This window comes from Salvelinus fontinalis, unplaced genomic scaffold, assembly GCF_029448725.1.
Source record: "Salvelinus fontinalis isolate EN_2023a unplaced genomic scaffold, ASM2944872v1 scaffold_1433, whole genome shotgun sequence".
Taxonomy (NCBI): Eukaryota; Metazoa; Chordata; class Actinopteri; order Salmoniformes; family Salmonidae; genus Salvelinus; species Salvelinus fontinalis.
In genome coordinates this window covers 1-19,452 of record NW_026601642.1, presented here as the reverse complement: position 1 = coordinate 19,452, position 19,452 = coordinate 1, and the positions used below count along the sequence as shown (strand labels likewise).

The 19,452-nt window shown below is 43.5% G+C and overlaps 1 protein-coding gene across 2 annotated transcripts in view; it reads left to right on the top strand.

The window, feature by feature from the left end:
* The window catches only part of LOC129849310 (WD repeat-containing and planar cell polarity effector protein fritz homolog), a gene marked incomplete at its 5' end in the record, with an annotated part of 36,241 nt that extends 18,816 nt beyond the window's left edge, over nucleotides 1-17,425 (top strand). The window contains 2 exon segments of one of the 2 annotated variants that reach the window (XM_055916245.1): nucleotides 15,367-15,455; nucleotides 16,903-17,425. In XM_055916245.1, the coding sequence (XP_055772220.1) occupies nucleotides 15,367-15,422 (56 nt within the window). 2 annotated transcript variants of the gene reach the window in all.
* Nucleotides 17,426-19,452: the final 2,027 nt, after the last annotated feature.

Below are 19,452 nucleotides of genomic sequence, written 5' to 3'. Positions count from 1 at the left end.
AACCAGGAAACCCGGTTCCAGGTTCAGAGTGAATAGACCCCTCTGTCTATCTGGGATCTATGAGTAGAGATGGAGGCACACAGCCCAGCCCTGAAAGCCGTAGTGTCAGCTACGGCTTTGGCCTAAAAATCATATCTAAACTTATGGGCAATTCACGATATGCAGTATATCTCCATTTAAATTTTTTTTTTATCTAAATAAGCTTTGTTGCACAATTAAAGGTCAAATGCAAACAATTAGCAATAACCTAATGAATTCAGAGCTTGTTAAATGATATCTAGGCTGTATATAAGCCTTCCACAACCATAATATATATTTAAACCTTTATTTAACTAGGCAAATCAGTTAAGAACAGATTCTTATTGACAACGACGGCCTACCAAAAGGAAAAAGGCCCTCTGCGAGGACGGGGGCTGGGATTAAAAATAAAAATATAGGACAAAACACACATCACGACAAGCGAGACACCACAACACTACATAAAGAGAGACCACAACACTACATAAAGAGACACCACAACACTACATAAAGAGACACTACAACACTACATAAAGAGAGACTACAACACTACATAAAGAGACACTACAACACTACATAAAGAGACACTACAACACTACATAAAGAGACACCACAACACTACATAAAGAGACACCACAACACTACATAAAGAGAGACACCACAACACTACATAAAGAGACACTACAACACTACATAAAGAGACACTACAACACTACATAAAGAGACACCACAACACTACATAAAGAGACACCACAACACTACATAAAGAGACACCACAACACTACATAAAGAGACACTACAACACTACATAAAGAGAGACCACAACACTACATAAAGAGACACTACAACACTACATAAAGAGAGACACCACAACACTACATAAAGAGAGACCACAACACTACATAAAGAGAGACACCACAACACTACATAAAGAGAGACCACAACACTACATAAAGAGACACTACAACACTACATAAAGAGACACCACAACACTACATAAAGAGACACTACAACACTACATAAAGAGAGACACCACAACACTACATAAAGAGACACTACAACACTACATAAAGAGACACCACAACACTACATAAAGAGAGACACCACAACACTACATAAAGAGAGACCACAACACTACAGAAAGAGAGACACCACAACACTACATAAAGAGAGACCACAACACTACATAAAGAGACACTACAACACTACATAAAGAGAGACCACAACACTACATAAAGAGACACTACAACACTACATAAAGAGAGACACCACAACACTACATAAAGAGACACTACAACACTACATAAAGAGACACCACAACACTACATAAAGAGACACTACAACACTACATAAAGAGAGACTACAACACTACATAAAGAGACACTACAACACTACATAAAGAGACACTACAACACTACATAAAGAGACACCACAACACTACATAAAGAGACACCACAACACTACATAAAGAGACACCACAACACTACATAAAGAGACACTACAACACTACATAAAGAGACACTACAACACTACATAAAGAGACACCACAACACTACATAAAGAGAGACCACAACACTACATAAAGAGACACTACAACACTACATAAAGAGACACTACAACACTACATAAAGAGACACCACAACACTACATAAAGAGAGACACCACAACACTACATAAAGAGACACCACAACACTACATAAAGAGACACCACAACACTACATAAAGAGACACTACAACACTACATAAAGAGACACTACAACACTACATAAAGAGACACCACAACACTACATAAAGAGAGACACCACAACACTACATAAAGAGAGACCACAACACTACATAAAGAGAGACACCACAACACTACATAAAGAGACACCACAACACTACATAAAGAGAGACCACAACACTACATAAAGAGACACTACAACACTACATAAAGAGAGACACCACAACACTACATAAAGAGACACTACAACACTACATAAAGAGACACTACAACACTACATAAAGTGACACTACAACACTACATAAAGAGACACTACAACACTACATAAAGAGACTCCACAACACTACATAACAACACTACGTGTTGCTGTGCGTCTTGTTGCTGTGCGTTTTGCTGCGAACTTTACTTTACTTTGCTAGCTGACAACTTTACGTTTTTTGTTTTGTTTTTGTTTTTAATTACCGTTTATATTTTTAGTTTTTCCATCGCAACTTTTTTCCCTCATTCAACTTTTTCACTCCGGACGCTTTATCTGGACATGGTTCGTCAACACCTTCAACAGCCGAAGCTAAGTAGTAACATTAACATGATGTCTTCTAATTGCAGTCGCTGTACTCATAATATACAGGAGAACGATTGCCTTACGGCGAGAATAGCTGTGCTACAAGCCCAGCTTTAGACGCAATCGTTAGGCAAGGGTAATTTCAGTGTAGGAAAGGAAGAAACAGCGTCTGTGCCACCAGTAAGTACAGATAGTAACGTTAGTATAAATCCCCCCGCACAGTCCCCGCAGCCGGACAACTTTCTCATGGCTTCTGGAGGGAAATGCTGTTGGAATGCTCAACCGGTGTCGCTCATTCAGCCAACAGAAACTTTCAACCGGCTAATCTAAAGATGGTGCTGGCTAAAGCTAAATCTGGCGAGTGTAGAGAGTATAGAGATATTGTTATCCACGTCGGCACCAACGATGTTAGGATGAAGCAGTCAGAGGTCAACAAGTGCAACATAGCTTCAGCGTGTAAATCAGCTAGAAAGATGTGTCGGCATCGAGTAATTGTCTCTGGCCCCCTCCCAGTTAGGGGGAGTGACGAGCTCTACAGCAGAGTCTCAGCACTCAATTGCTGGTTGAAAACTGTTTTCTGCCCCTCCCAAAAGATAGAATTTGTAGATAATTGGCCCTCTTTCTGGGACTCACCCACAAACAGGACCAAGCCTGACCTGCTGAGGAGTGACGGACTCCATCCTAGCTGGAGGGGTGCTCTCATCTTATCTACCAACATAGATAGGGCTCTAACTCCTTTAGCCCCACAATGAAATAGGGTGCAGGCCAGGCAGCAGGCTGTTAGCCAGCCTGCCAGTTTAGTGGAGTCTGCCACTATCACAGTCAGTGTAGTCAGCTCAGCTATCCCCATTGAGGACGTGTCTGTGCCTCGACCTAGGTTGGGCAAAACTAAACATGGCGGTGTTCGCCTTAGCAATCTTATTAGGATAAAGACCTCCTCCATTCCTGCCATTATTGAAAGAGATCGTGATACCTCACATCTCAAAATAGGGTTACTTAATGTTAGATCCCTCACTTCAAAGGCAGTCATAGTCAATGAACTAATCACTGATCATAATCTTGATGTGATTGGCCTGACTGAAACATGGCTTAAGCCTGATGAATTTACTGTGTTAAATGAGGCCTCACCTCCTGGTTACACTAGTGACCATATCCCCCGTGCATCCCGCAAAGGCGGAGGTGTTGCTAACATTTACGATAGCAAATTTCAATTTACAAAAAAAAAATGGCGTTTTCGTCTTTTGAGCTTCTAGTCATGAAATCTATTCAGCCTACTCAATCACTTTTTATAGCTACTGTTTACAGGCCTCCTGGGCCATATACAGCGTTCCTCTCTGAGTTTCCTGAATTCCTATCAGACCTTGTAGTCATAGCAGATCATATTCTAATTTTGGGTGATTTTAATATTCACATGGAGAAGTCCACAGACCCACTCCAAAAGTCTTTCGGAGCCATCATCAACTCAGTGGGTTTTGTCCAACATGTCTCTGGACCTACTCACTGCCACAGTCATACTCTGGACCTAGTTTTGTCCCATGGAATAAATGTTGTAGATCTTAATGTTTTTCCACATAATCCTGGACTATCGGACCACCATTTTATTACGTTTGCAATCGCAACAAATAATCTGCTCAGACCCCAACCAAGGAGCATCAAAAGTTGTGCTATAAATTCTCAGACAACACAAAAATTCCTTGATGCCCTTCCAGACTCCTTCAGCCTACCCAAGGACATCAGAGGACAAAAATCAGTTAACCACTTAACTGAGGAACTCAATTTAACCTTGCGCAATACCCTAGATGCAGTTGCACCCCTAAAAACGAAAAACATTTGTCATAAGAAACTAGCTCCCTGGTATACAGAAAATACCCGAGCTTTGAAGCAAGCTTCCAGGAAATTGGAACGGAAATGGCGCCACACCAAACTGGAAGTCTTCCGACTAGCTTGGAAAGACAGTACCGTGCAGTACCGAAGAGCCCTCACTGCTGCTCGATCATCCTACTTTTCCAACTTAATCGAGGAAAATAAGAACAATCCAAAATTTATTTTTGATACTGTTGCAAAGCTAACTAAAAAGCAGCATTCCCCAAGAGAGGATGGCTTTCACTTCAGCAGTAATAAATTCATGAACTTCTTTGAGGAAAAGATCATGACCATTAGAAAGCAAATTACGGACTCCTCTTTGAATCTGCGTATTCCTCCAGGGCTTAGCTGTCCTGGATCTGCACAGCTCTGCGAGGGCCTGGGATCGGGAGAGACACTTAAGTGTTTTAGTACTATATCTCTTGACACAATGATGAAAATAATCATGGCCTCTAAACCTTCAAGCTGCATACTGGATCCTATTCCTACTAAACTGCTGAAGGAGCTGCTTCCTGTGCTTGGCCCTCCTATGTTGAACATAATAAACAGCTCTCTATCCACCGGATGTGTACCAAACTCACTAAAAGTGGCAGTGATAAAGCCTCTCTTGAAAAAGCCAAACCTTGACCCGGAAAATATAAAAAACTATCGGCCTATATCGAATCTCCCATTCCTCTCAAAAATTTTAGAAAAAGCTGTTGCGCAGCAACTCACTGCCTTCCTGAAGACAAACAATGTATAAGAAATGCTTCAGTCTGGTTTTAGACCCCATCATAGCACTGAGACTGCACTTGTGAAGGTGGTAAATGACCTTTTAATGGCGTCAGACCGTGGCTCTGCATCTGTCCTCGTGCTACTAGACCTTAGTGCTGCCTTTGACACCATCGATCACCACATTCTTTTGGAGAGACTGGAAACCCAAATTGGTCTACACGGACAAGTTCTGGCCTGGTTTAGATCTTACCTGTCGGAAAGATATCAGTTTGTCTCTGTGAATGGTCTGTCCTCTGACAAATCAACTGTACATTTCGGTGTTCCTCAAGGTTCCGTTTTAGGACCACTATTGTTTTCACTATATATTTTACCTCTTGGGGATGTTATTCGAAAACATAATGTTAACTTTCACTGCTATGCGGATGACACACAGCTGTACATTTCAATGAAACATGGTGAAGCCCCAAAATTGCCCTCGCTAGAAGCCTGTGTTTCAGACATAAGGAAGTGGATGGCTGAAAACGTTCTACTTTTAAACTCGGACAAAACAGAGATGCTTGTTCTAGGTCCCAAGAAACAAAGAGATCTTCTGTTAAATCAAATAAAACTGTGAAGGACCTCGGCGTTACTCTTGACCCTGATCTCTCTTTTGACGAACATATCAAGACTGTTTCAAGGACAGCTTTTTTCCATCTACGTAACATTGCAAAAATCAGAAATTTTCTGTCCAAAAATGATGCTGAAAAATTAATCCATGCATTTGTTACTTCTAGGTTAGACTACTGCAATGCTCTACTTTCCGGCTACCCGGATAAAGCACTAAATAAACTTCAGTTAGTGCTAAATACGGCTGCTAGAATCCTGACTAGAACCAAGAAATTTGATCATATTACTCCAGTGCTAGCTTCCCTACACTGGCTTCCTGTTAAGGCAAGGGCTGATTTCAAGGTTTTACTGTTAACCTATAAAGCCTTACATGGGCTTGCTCCTACCTATCTTTCCGAGTTGGTCCTGCCGTACATACCAATACGTACGCTACGGTCACAAGACGCAGGCCTCCTAATTGTCCCTAGAATTTCTAAGCAAACAGCGGGAGGCTGGGCTTTCTCCTATAGATCTCCATTTTTATGGAACAGTCTGCCTACCCATGTGAGAGACGCAGACTCGGTCTCAACCTTTAAGTCTTTACTGAAGACTTATCTCTTCAGTAGGTCATATGATTGAGTGTAGTCTGGCCCAGGAGTGTGAAGGTGAACGGAAAGGCTCTGGAGCAACGAACCGCCCTTGCTGTCTCTGCCAGGCCGGTTCCCCTCTCTCCACTGGGATTCTCTGCCTCTAACCCTGTTACAGGGGCTGAGTCACTGGCTTGCTGGTGCTCTTTCATGCCGTCCCTAGGAGGGGTGCGTCACTTGAGTGGGCTGAGTTACTGATGTGATCTTCCTGTCTGGGTTGGCGCCCCCCCTTGGATTGTGCTGTGGTGGAGACCTTTGTGGGCTATACTCGGCCTTGTCTCAGGATTGTAAGTTGGTGGTTGAGGACATCCCTCTAGTGGTGCGGGGGCTGTGCTTTGGCAAAGTGGGTGGGGTTATATCCTTCCTGTTTGGCCCTGTCCGGGGGTTTCTTCGGATGGGGCCACAGTGTCTCCTGACCGCTCCTGTCTCAGCCTCCAGTATTTATGCTGCAGTAGTTTATGTGTCGGGGGGCTAGGGTCAGTTGGTTATACCTGGAGTACTTCTCCTGTCTTATCCAGTGTCCTGTGTGAATTTAAGTATGCTCTCTCTAATTCTCTCGTTCTCTCTTTCTCTCTGAGAACCTGAGCCCTAGGACCATACGTCAGGACTACCGGGCATGCTGACACCTTGCTGTCCCCAGTCCGCCTGGCCTTGCTGCTATTCCATTTTCAACTGTTCTGCCTGCGGTTACGAAACCCCTACCTGTTCCAGACCTGCTTTTTTCAACTCTTAATGATCGGCTATGAAAAGCCAACTGAGATTTATTCCTGATTATTATTTGACCATGCTTGTCATTTATGAACATTTTGAAAATCTTGGCTCTCTCTAATTTCCTCCTTCTCTCTTTCTTTCTCTCGGAGGACCTGAGCCCTAGGACCATACGTCGGGACTACCGGCCGTGGTGACTCCTTGCTGTCCCCAGTCCGCCTGGCCTTGCTGCTATTCCAGTTTCAACTGTTCTGCCTGCGGTTATGGAACCCCTACCTGTCCCAGACCTGCTGTTTTCAACTCTTAATGATCGGCTATGAAAAGCCAACTGAAAATTATTCATGATTATTATTTGACCATGCTTGTCACTTATGAACATTTTTGAAGATCTTGGCATAGTTCTGTTATAATCTCCACCCGGCACAGCCAGAAGAGGACTGGCCACCCCTCATAGCCTGGTTCCTCTCTAGGTTTCTTCCTAGGTTTTGGCCTTTCTAGGGAGTTTTTCCTAGCCACCGTGCTTCTACACCTGCATTACTAGCTGTTTGGGGTTTTAGGCTGGGTTTCTGTACAGCACTTCGAGATATTAGCTGATGTACGAAGGGCTATATAAAATAAAATTGATTGAAAAATTGATTGATAAAGAGAGACCACAACACTACATAAAGAGAGACTACAACACTACATAAAGAGACACTACAACACTACATAAAGAGAGACCACAACACTACATAAAGAGACACTACAACACTACACAAAGAGACACTACAACACTACATAAAGAGACTCCACAACACTACATAAAGAGAGACTACAACACTACATAAAGAGAGACCACAACACTACATAAAGAGACACCACAACGCTACATAAAGAGAGACTACAACACTACATAAAGAGACACTACAACACTACATAAAGAGACACCACAACACTACATAAAGAGACACTACAACACTACATAAAGAGAGACACCACAACACTACATAAAGAGACACTACAACACTACATAAAGAGACACTACAACACTACATAAAGAGACACTACAACACTACATAAAGAGACACTACAACACTACATAAAGAGACACCACAACACTACATAAAGAGACACTACAACACTACATAAAGAGAGACTACATAAAGAGACTCCACAACACTACATAAAGAGACACTACAACACTACATAAAGAGACTCCACAACACTACATAAAGAGACACTACAACACTACATAAAGAGACTCCACAACACTACATAAAGAGAGACTACAAGGTGTTGAAAGCATTCCACAGGGAAGCTGGCCCATGTTGACCGCAATGCTTCCTACAGTCGTGTCAAGTTGGCTGGATGTCCTTTGGGTGGTGGATCATTCTTGATACACACGAGAAACTGTTGAGTGTGAAAAACCCAGCAGCGTTGCAGTTCTTGACACAAACCGGTGTTCCTGAAACCTACTACCATACCCCGTTCAAAGGCACTTACATTTTTTGATCTTACCCATTCACTCCCGAATGGCACACAAACACAATCCATGTCTTAATTGTCTCAATGCTTAAAAATCCTTCTTTAACCGGTCTCCTCCCCTTCATCTACACTGATGGAAGTGGATTTAACAAGTGACATCAATAAGGGATCATAGCTTTCACCTGGTTTCACCTGGTCAGTCTGTCATGGAAAGAGCAGGTGTTCTTAATGTTTTGTCCACTCAGTGTGTATTTCATGTTCAGCCAAAGTGGATCTATTTGCTAGCTAACAAGGCAGAACAGTGTAACTGTTCTGGACCTCCACTACTGTCCGTCTCCAACTGTTTGAACAGCATACTAACCTGTCCACTTTGTTCACATGTTGAAAGTGTCAAGTGTCCTACCTTGCTTCTCAGAATGAGAGCGAGTTGCCAATTCCTTATACAATTGTGTTTATATATTTATTCAAGGGTTTTTCTTTATTTTGTACTATTTTCTACATTGTAGAATAATAGTGAAGACATCAAAACTAGGAAATAACACATATGGAATCATGTAGTAACCAAAAAAGTGTTAAACAAATCAAAAATATATGTTATATTTGAGATTCTTAAAAGTAGCCACCCTTTGCCTTCATAACAGCTTTGCACACTCTTGGCATTCTCTCAACCAGCTTTATGAGGTAGTCAACTGGAATGCATTTCAATTAACAGGTGTGTCTTGTTAAAAGTTAATTTGTGGAATTTCTTTCCTTCTTATTGTTTCCGTAGCGTGCAGCTTGATGTACAAGCAGTGGTGTAAAGTACTTAAGTAAAAATACTTTAAAGTACTACTTAAGTCGTTTTTGGGATATCTGTACTTTACTATTTAAATGTTTTACTTTTACTTCACTACATTCCTAAAGAAAATAATGTACTTTTTACTCCATATATTTTCCCTGTCACCCAAAAGAAGTCGTTACATTTTGACAGGAAAATGGTCCAATTCACACACTTATCAAGAGAACATCCCTGGTCATCCCTACTGCCTCTTATCTCGCAAACTCACTAAACACAAATGCTTCGTTTGTAAATTATGTCTTAGTGTTGGAGTGTGCCCCTGGCTATCCGTAAGTTAAAAAAAATATACTAAAATTGTGCCGTCTGGTTTGCTTAATATACAGAATTTTAAATGGTTTATACTTTTAGTTTTGATACTTAAGTACATTTTAGCAATTCCATTTAATGTTGATACTTAAGTACAGTTAAAACCAAATACTTTTAGACTTTTATTCAAGTAGTATTTTACTGGGTGACATTCACTTTTACTTGAGTAATTTTTTATTAAGGTATCTTTACTTTTACTCAAGTATGATGATTGAGTACTTTTTCCACCACTGTGTACAAGTATACCCCCTGGACAGGACACTAGTCTATCTCCTCAGTACACCCCATGGACAGGACACTAGTCTATCTCCTCAGTACACCCCCTGGACAGGACACTAGTCTATCTCCTCAGTACACCCCCTGGACAGGACACTAGTCTATCTCCTCAGTACACCCCCTGGACAGGACACTAGTCTATCTCCTCAGTACACCCCTGGACAGGACACTAGTCCATCTCCTCAGTACACCCCCTGGACAGGACACTAGTCTATCTCCTCAGTATACCCCCTGGACAGGACACTAGTCTATCTCCTCAGTACACCCCCTGGACAGGACACTAGTCTATCTCCTCAGTACACCCCCTGGACAGGACACTAGTCTATCTCCTCAGTACACCCCCTGGACAGGACACTAGTCCATCTCCTCAGTACACCCCCTGGACAGGACACTAGTCTATCTCCTCAGTACACCCCCTGGACAGGACACTAGTCTATCTCCTCAGTACACCCCCTGGACAGGACACTAGTCTATCTCCTCAGTACACCCCCTGGACAGGACACTAGTCTATCTCCTCAGTACACCCCCTGGACAGGACACTAGTCTATCTCCTCAGTACACCCCCTGGACAGGACACTAGTCTATCTCCTCAGTACACCCCCTGGACAGGACACTAGTCTATCACCTCATTACACCCCCTGGACAGGACACTAGTCTATCTCCTCAGTACACCCCCTGGACAGGACACTAGTCTATCTCAGTGCCTTAGCCCCAATCTCCTGAATGCTGAGTGCCAAGCAGAGATGCATCAGGTCCCATTTATATAGACTTTGGTATGAATCGGCCTGGCGTGAAGCGAAATGACCAGTGACAATGTGAGCTACTGGGTGAAGACTAGGAGTCCCTTTACTAGTGCCTATGTCTGTAATGAGTCACAGATTTACCAGAGTGCCACAACCTAAAACAATGTCTGTCCCCTACGATGCGTAACTGCTTACCCTTGCATTCTGGTGCTACACAAACCGTGTCATATTCTCCTTTCCATCTTTCCTGTAACAAAGATAACAATTTCTACAGTAGTCGTCCAGTACTCGTCCAGTACTGAAGTTCACCTAGGCTCACCTAGGCTGTGTCAGTGTGTCCGGTGAGGGTGTGATTGTCTGCAGCCTCAGCAGCATGTTGTCCAGTCTCTCCAGCCTCTGCCTGTCCTTGTCACTGTGGGGACAGTTTCTATTGACTGTCTGGTCTCTCTCTATTGACTGTCTCCTCATGAAAGTCTGAGAGCTGACAGTTCACCAGACAGAGAATTGACTGTCTCCTCATGAAGGTCTGAGAGCTGACAGTCCACCAGACAGAGTATTGACTGTCTCCTCATGAAGGTCTGAGAGCTGACAGTTCACCAGACAGAGAATTGACTGTCTCCTCATGAAGGTCTGAGAGCGGACAGTCCACCAGACAGAGAATTGACTGTCTCCTCATGAAGGTCTGAGAGCTGACAGTCCACCAGACAGAGAATTGACTGTCTCCTCATGAAGGTCTGAGAGCTGACAGTCCACCAGACAGAGAATTGACTGTCTCCTCATGAAGGTCTGAGAGCGGACAGTCCACCAGACAGAGAATTGACTGTCTCCTCATGAAGGTCTGAGAGCTGACAGTCCACCAGACAGAGAATTGACTGTCTCCCCATGAAGGTTTGCGAGCTGACAGTCCACCAGACAGAGAATTGACTGTCTCCTCATGAAGGTCTGAGAGCTGACAGTCCACCAGACAGAGAATTGACTGTCTCCTCATGAAGGTCTGAGAGCTGACAGTTCACCAGACAGAGAATTGACTGTCTCCCCATGAAGGTTTGCGAGCTGACAGTCCACCAGACAGAGAATTGACTGTCTCCTCATGAAGGTCTGAGAGCTGACAGTCCACCAGACAGAGAATTGACTGTCTCCTCATGAAGGTCTGAGAGCTGACAGTTCACCAGACAGAGAATTGACTGTCTCCTCATGAAGGTCTGAGAGCTGACAGTTCACCAGACAGAGAATTGACTGTCCCCTCATGAAGGTCTGAGAGCTGACAGTCCACCAGACAGAGAATTGACTGTCTCATGAAGGTCTGAGAGCTGACAGTCCACCACAGAGAGAGATTATATTTGAAGAACATAGACCTCATGTATATACAGGTCTAATAGTACATACCAACAATGCATCATTATCAAGTACTTTCTGAGCCTGACCTTTCAAAAGTAATTATCTAGCTGGCTTAGTTAGCGATCATCAGGCTCCCGAGTGGTGCAGCGGTCTAAGGCACTGCATCTCAGTGCAAGAGTCCCTGGTTTGATTCCAGGCTGCATCACATCCGGTTGTGATTGGGAGTCCCATAGGGCGGCGCACAATTGGCCCAGCGTCGGCCGGGTTTGGCCGGTGTAGGCCGTCATTGTAAGAATTTGTTCTTAACTGACTTGAATAGTTAAATTAAATCATAAGGCTTAGGCTAGATTCATTCTTGCAATTAACAGCCAGAAGGCTTTGCTACTATTTTTAGGAATCATATCACAGATAAACAGACACCTAATACGAGGTCTAGCTATGTAGTCATCTAGCTAGCTACATATCTATCTAGCTAGCTACATATCTATCTAGCTAGCTACATATCTCTCTAGCTAGCTACATATCTCTCTAGCTAGCTACATATCTATCTAGCTAGCTACATATCTATCTAGCTAGCTACATATCTCTCTAGCTAGCTAGCTACATATCTCTCTAGCTAGCTACATATCTCTCTAGCTAGCTACATATCTAGCTAGCTACATATCTATCTAGCTAGCTACATATCTATCTAGCTAGCTACATATCTATCTAGCTAGCTACATATCTATCTAGCTAGCTACATATCTATCTAGCTAGTTACATATCTATCTAGCTAGCTACATATCTATCTAGCTAGCTACATATCTATCTAGCTAGCTACATATCTATCTAGCTAGCTACATATCTATCTCGCTAGTTACATATCTATCTCGCTAGCTACATATCTATCTAGCTAGCTACATATCTATCTAGCTAGCTACATATCTATCTAGCTAGCTACATATCTATCTAGCTAGCTACATATCAAATCACTAGCCAGTTCGTTTTGGCTTCTAATGACAGCTGGCTGACTATTTTTATGAATCACATCACAGATAAAGAGGTGGCTACCTGATGAGATATGTAGCTAGTTATCTATCTTTCTAGCTAATAATTATATGGATATCATACATTTTACTGGTGAAGTAGCAATCCTGCTGCAGCTCTCTCTTCTTAGCTAGCTAGCTACTACTCTTCTAGCTTGCTAGCTAGCTACAAGCTAGTATTAGCTCAAGCTAATACCTAATGACAAATACTCTTCAAATTGTCAATATGAGCATTGTATTTTGTACAGCTATCAAAGAAAACATGAACATAAAAAAGACAAGAGAAGAGATAAATCAACTAGCTAGCAACCTTGCCTCGTTTTGACTGACTGTCTCCTCGGCTTGTTATCAAAGGTTCATTTCAAAGATTCATTTTAGAAATCGGAAAAAATACTATGAAATGTAAATATTAGAATTACCAACATAAAACACGAATTGTATACTGTTTCTTACCTTAATGTTGTTGTCCTGATCTCAATAACAGAGCTGTCAAAGTTCTGAGAAACCCTTCAGGTCCAGTGGAGGCGAAGCCTCCTACCTCACGCTATAGAAACAGCCTCCTGCCTCACGCTATAGAAACAGCCTCCTGCCTCACGCTATAGAAACAGCCTCCTGCCTCACGCTATAGAAACAGCCTCCTGCTCCTATGACCCGTTCTGGGCGCTTACTATAAGCAGATACCTTGGCCATCCAGGATGGCTACTTACTACGAGCAGATTTTTTATTTTTTATTTAACCTTTATTTAACCAGGTAGGCAAGTTGAGAACACGTTCTCAGATACATTTACATTTTACATTTAAGTCATTTAGCAGACGCTCTTATCCAGAGCGACTTACAAATTGGATACCTTGGCCATCCAGGATGGCTACTTACTACGAGCAGATACCTTGGCCATCCAGGATGGTTACTTACTACGAGCAGATACCTTGGCCATCCAGGATGGCTACTTACTACTGGTAGATACCTTGGCCATCCAGGATGGCTACTAACTACGAGCAGATACCTTGGCCATCCAGGATGGCTACTTACTACTGGTAGATACCTTGGCCATCCAGGATGGCTACTTACTACGAGCAGATACCTTGGCCATCCAGGATGGCTACTTACTACGAGCAGATACCTTGGCCATCCAGGATGGCTACTAACTACGAGCAGATACCTTGGCCATCCAGGATGGCTACTTACTACTGGTAGATACCTTGGCCATCCAGGATGGTTACTTACTACGAGCAGATACCTTGGTCATCCAGGATGGTTACTTACTACGAGCAGATCCTTGGCCATCCAGGATGGTTACTTACTACGAGCAGATACCTTGGCCATCCAGGATGGTTACTTACTACGAGCAGATCCTTGGCCATCCAGGATGGCTACTTATTACTGGTAGATACCTTGGCCATCCAGGATGGCTACTTACTACGAGCAGATACATTGGCCATCCAGGATGGCTACTTACTACGAGCAGATACCTTGGCCATCCAGGATGGTTACTTACTACGAGCAGATACCTTGGCCATCCAGGATGGCTACTTACTACTGGTAGATACCTTGGCCATCCAGGATGGTTACTTACTACTGGTAGATACCTTGGCCATCCAGGATGGCTACTTACTACTGGTAGATACCTTGGCCATCCAGGATGGTTACTTACTACGAGCAGATACCTTGGTCATCCAGGATGGCTACTTACTACGAGCATCTACCTTGGCCATCCAGGATGGTTACTTACTACGAGCAGATACCTTGGCCATCCAGGATGGCTACTTACTACTGGTAGGTACCTTGGCCATCCAGGATGGTTACTTACTACTGGTAGATACCTTGGCCATCCAGGATGGCTACTTACTACTGGTAGATACCTTGGCCATCCAGGATGGTTACTTACTACGAGCAGATACCTTGGCCATCCAGGATGGCTACTTACTACTGGTAGATACCTTGGCCATCCAGGATGGTTACTTACTACTGGTAGATACCTTGGCCATCCAGGATGGCTACTTACTACTGGTAGATACCTTGGCCATCCAGGATGGTTACTTACTACGAGCAGATACCTTGGCCATCCAGGATGGCTACTTACTACTGGTAGGTACCTTGGCCATCCAGGATGGTTACTTACTACTGGTAGATACCTTGGCCATCCAGGATGGCTACTTACTACTGGTAGATACCTTGGCCATCCAGGATGGTTACTTACTACGAGCAGATACCTTGGTCATCCAGGATGGCTACTTACTACCAGCAGATACCTTGGCCATCCAGGATGGCTACTAACTACTGGTAGATACCTTGGCCATCCAGGATGGTTACTTACTACGAGCAGATACCTTGGTCATCCAGGATGGCTACTTACTACGAGCAGATACCTTGGCCATCCAGGATGGCTACTTACTACTGGTAGATACCTTGGCCATCCAGGATGGCTACTTACTACTGGTAGATACCTTGGCCATCCAGGATGGCTACTTACTACTGGTAGATACCTTGGCCATCTGCTGGGTCCTGTAGATCTCTGCACATTCTGATTGTCTCTCTTGTGATTGGTTAATCAGCAGAGCAGGACCGACCAACAGGAGCTGGCCACTGGAGGAGAGAAACACCGGGACCCTGAGCACTGATCAGGCATGACCATGGAGACAAACAGGTTTGTGTGTGTGTGTGTGTGTGTGTGTGTGTGTGTGTGTGTGTGTGTGTGTGTGTGTGTGTGTGTGTGTGTGTGTGTGTGTGTGTGTGTGTGTGTGTGTGTGTGTGTGTGTGTGTGTGTGTGTGTGTGTGTGTTGGGTTATCTCTGTGTAATATTAACAGTTGTTTGATGATCTGAAACATTTAAGTGTGACAAATGTGCAGGAAGGGGGCAAATACTTTTTCACCACACTGTATATATACACACTACTTTTGACCAAGGCCCATAGGGAATCCCATGGGGCCCTGTCAAAAGTAGTGCACTATATAGGGAATAGGGCTCTGGTCTAAAGTAGTGCACTATATAGGGAGTAGGACTCTGTTCTATAGTAGTGCACTAGATAGGGAATAGGGCTCTGGTCTATAGTAGTGCACTGGTCTATAGTAGTGCACTAGATAGGGAATAGGGCTCTGGTCTATAGTAGTGCACTAGATAGGGAGTAGGACTCTGTTCTATAGTAGTGCACTAGATAGGGAATAGGGCTCTGGTCTACAGTAGTGCACTAGATAGGGAATAGGGCTCTGGTCTACAGTAGTGCACTAGATAGGGAATAGGGCTCTGGTCTACAGTAGTGCACTAGATAGGGAATAGGGCTCTGGTCTACAGTAGTGCACTAGATAGGGAATAGGGCTCTGGTCTACAGTAGTGCACTAGATAGGGAATAGGGCTCTGGTCTACAGTAGTGCACTATATAGGGAATAGGGCTCTGGTCTACAGTAGTGCACTAGATAGGGAATAGGGCTCTGGTCTACAGTAGTGCACTAGATAGGGAATAGGGCTCTGGTCTACAGTAGTGCACTAGATAGGGAATAGGGCTCTGGTCTACAGTAGTGCACTAGATAGGGAATAGGGCTCTGGTCTACAGTAGTGCACTAGATAGGGAATACGATGCCATTTGGGACGCGTTCCGCATCTTCATCATCTTCGTCGTAGTAATAATTCATGTTTTGGGGCGGTTAGCGGGAGATTGTCTCGGCACTGAACCACACAGTCACTCAGGGATCCAGACTGTAGGCTATTGGAGGAAGAATTTACAATGCTGTTTAAATATGTATCTAGTTACCGTTGTTAGGGTTTTAATGTCGATCATAACCACTATTAACACACGGCTCAAGGCCGGGGAGGTCGCCCTGAGTGACAATGGTTTGGAGAGAGGAGGAGAGGGGAGGGGAGGAGAGGGAAGTCCAAATTCAAGATTTAGCTGGTCTCTTTCTCCCCCCTCTTTCTTCCCTCCTCTTTCTTCCCTCCTCTTTCTTCCCCCCTCTTTCTTCCGCCCTCTTTCTTCCCTCCTCTTTCTTCCCCCCTCTTTCTCCCGCCCTCTTTCTTCCGCCCTCTTTCTTCCCTCCTCTTTCTTCCCCCCTCTTTCTTCCCTCCTCTTTCTTCCCCCCTCTTTCTTCCCCCCTCTCAGGTGAACGAAGACTCGGGGAAGCTGAAAGTGGTTCATTTTGGTCTTGTTTGAAAACATCCTTTGACCTTTTCTTTCTCGACTGTAAACTCCATCTTTTTTTTATGCATTTTTTTAATCAAATGTATTCTGTAAATATATCTGATAACTGATCTAGCTCTATTCTGAAATGTTGATGCGTGATTAGCCTAAGAATTATGAATTTAAGTCTAAGTCAAATGTGAATAAATATGCTAATGTCTTGCTAGTAGGTTTTATTTTACAGAACGTTGTATAGGCTATATAGGCCTAGCCCTGTCCAGCCCCATCTCAGTTCTCTCACCCAGCCCTCCTGCTGAAAAATTGTGTTTTACATTTTCTGCCCATTTAATTGAAATGTTCTTTAATCCCAGCCTCGTTTAAAACAGTGCAGTAATTAGGCTTTTTGTTTTTCATGATTGATCCTGGTCACAATTTACAGTATCCTAATACAGAGCTGTAAACTAGCCTATTGTATTGCTGTATTAAAGAGGTTTTGTATCTTGTGTTTATGGCTTTTAGGCCAGTCCCTTGTATTTGTTGCACACTAAAATATGTCAACCCCACTATCATTAGGCATGCTGAGGCAGTGAATGTTTGGTCTCTCTATAGTCTATCAGATGATGTGGCCTACAGTATTGTACTGTGTACCGTGTAGGCTACTGTGTGTATGTGTCGAGATTACGGGCTGCCGACGGTTTTTATTCATGAACGGAAGCCAATATAACAAACGATTTTTAAGCGGTGAGCACGGGCAGAAGCACTGCGCGCCGAACGGAGCAGCTCGAGCCCCTTTCCTGAACAGCAGCCATGGCCTTGTCACGAGCTGTCGACGCGCTGCGCTCGGGACTAATCTGACAGCAGCGCGCAGACCCTAATCCTCCACTGAATCCTAATCTATTTACTCTGCATTCTAAGAGGATTTGCTTCTAAAAAATATATACAACAACGAATCGGATGCTGGAAAGTATGGTGAAATGGACAGAAAACATCAGTCAGTCAGGATGGGTTGGTTTCTGTGTTTTCCTTCTTTGTGTTGTTTTGTTAGGGTTCAACAACAAAATTGTATGTCAATCGTTTTGGGAGAGAGATTGGTGAAAATAATGATATTTCTGTCTGGTGATACAAGGCTAATACTTGTCTTATGTAAACAGAAATGGTTCTGTTTTGTTCAGTGATACTCAGAGAGCAGCTGTTTGGATAAGTGATATGTCATTGGTTTTATCTCCTGATATATGTCACTTTCAAACAACTACTGTAGCCTAATATCACATAATTCAATGACTTCACATTTTTAAATAAAACCTACAAAAACTGGAATAAAAGTAATTGGGCTACATTTAAAATCTGTTTTTATATGTCTACTGTAGGCCTTTAGGTGTAGGCTCGGACTACAAATAGTTAAATAATCTCAGATTACACCTAGTGCTGGGCTAAAACCCATTATAGAGAATCTCCACGTTTTTTAGTCCAGGACTCGGTTTAATCTGTGTCTGGACTCTGTCTAGTCCAGGTTTAATCTGTGTCTGGACTCTGTGTCTAGTCCAGGTTTAATCTGTGTCTGGACTCTGTGTCTAGTCCAGGTTTAATCTGTGTCTGGACTCTGTGTCTAGTCCAGGTTTAATCTGTGTCTGGACTCTGTGTCTAGTCCAGGTTTAATCTGTGTCTGGACTCTGTGTCTAGTCCAGGTTTAATCTGTGTCTGGACTCTGTGTCTAGTCCAGGTTTAATCTGTGTCTGGACTCTGTGTCTAGTCCAGGTTTAATCTGTGTCTGGACTCTGTGTCTAGTCCAGGTTTAATCTGTGTCTGGGGAAACCATCTGCTCAAGTTTATTAATATATACACTATCTTGATTAGAACCACAGAGCAGATTTCTCTCCTGTTAGGAAGCACCTGTGACCAGACAGGTCTAACGTTGAGACCACAGCCTCCACACGTCTACGGTGTCAGCGTAGGTTTAGCTTCTGCCCTTTGACCCAGCCTCTATCGTTCCACATCCTCTCTATCTGTCCAATAAAATAAGAAAATATCGCAAATGTATATATTTATCCGACTGTGGGTATGTCGACAATGTGTCATTTAAAGGCATTGCGATGCGTTGGCGGAGATCTCTAGTCACGCTACACGCTGCACATGTCTATTCACGGTACACGCTACACATGTCTATTCACGGGACACGCCGCACATGTCTATTCACGGTACACGCTACACATGTCTATTCACGCTACACGCTGCACATGTCTATTCACGGTACACGCTGCACATGTCTATTCACGGTACACGCTACACATGTCTATTCACGCTACACGCTGCACATGTCTATTCACGGTACACGCTGCACATGTCTATTCACGGTACACGCTACACATGTCTATTCACGCTACACGCTGCACATGTCTATTCATGGTACACGCTGCACATGTCTATTCATGGTACACGCTACACGCTGCACATGTCTATTCATGGTACACGCTACACGCTGCACATGTCTATTCACGCTACACTCTGCACATGTCTATTCATGGTACACGCTGC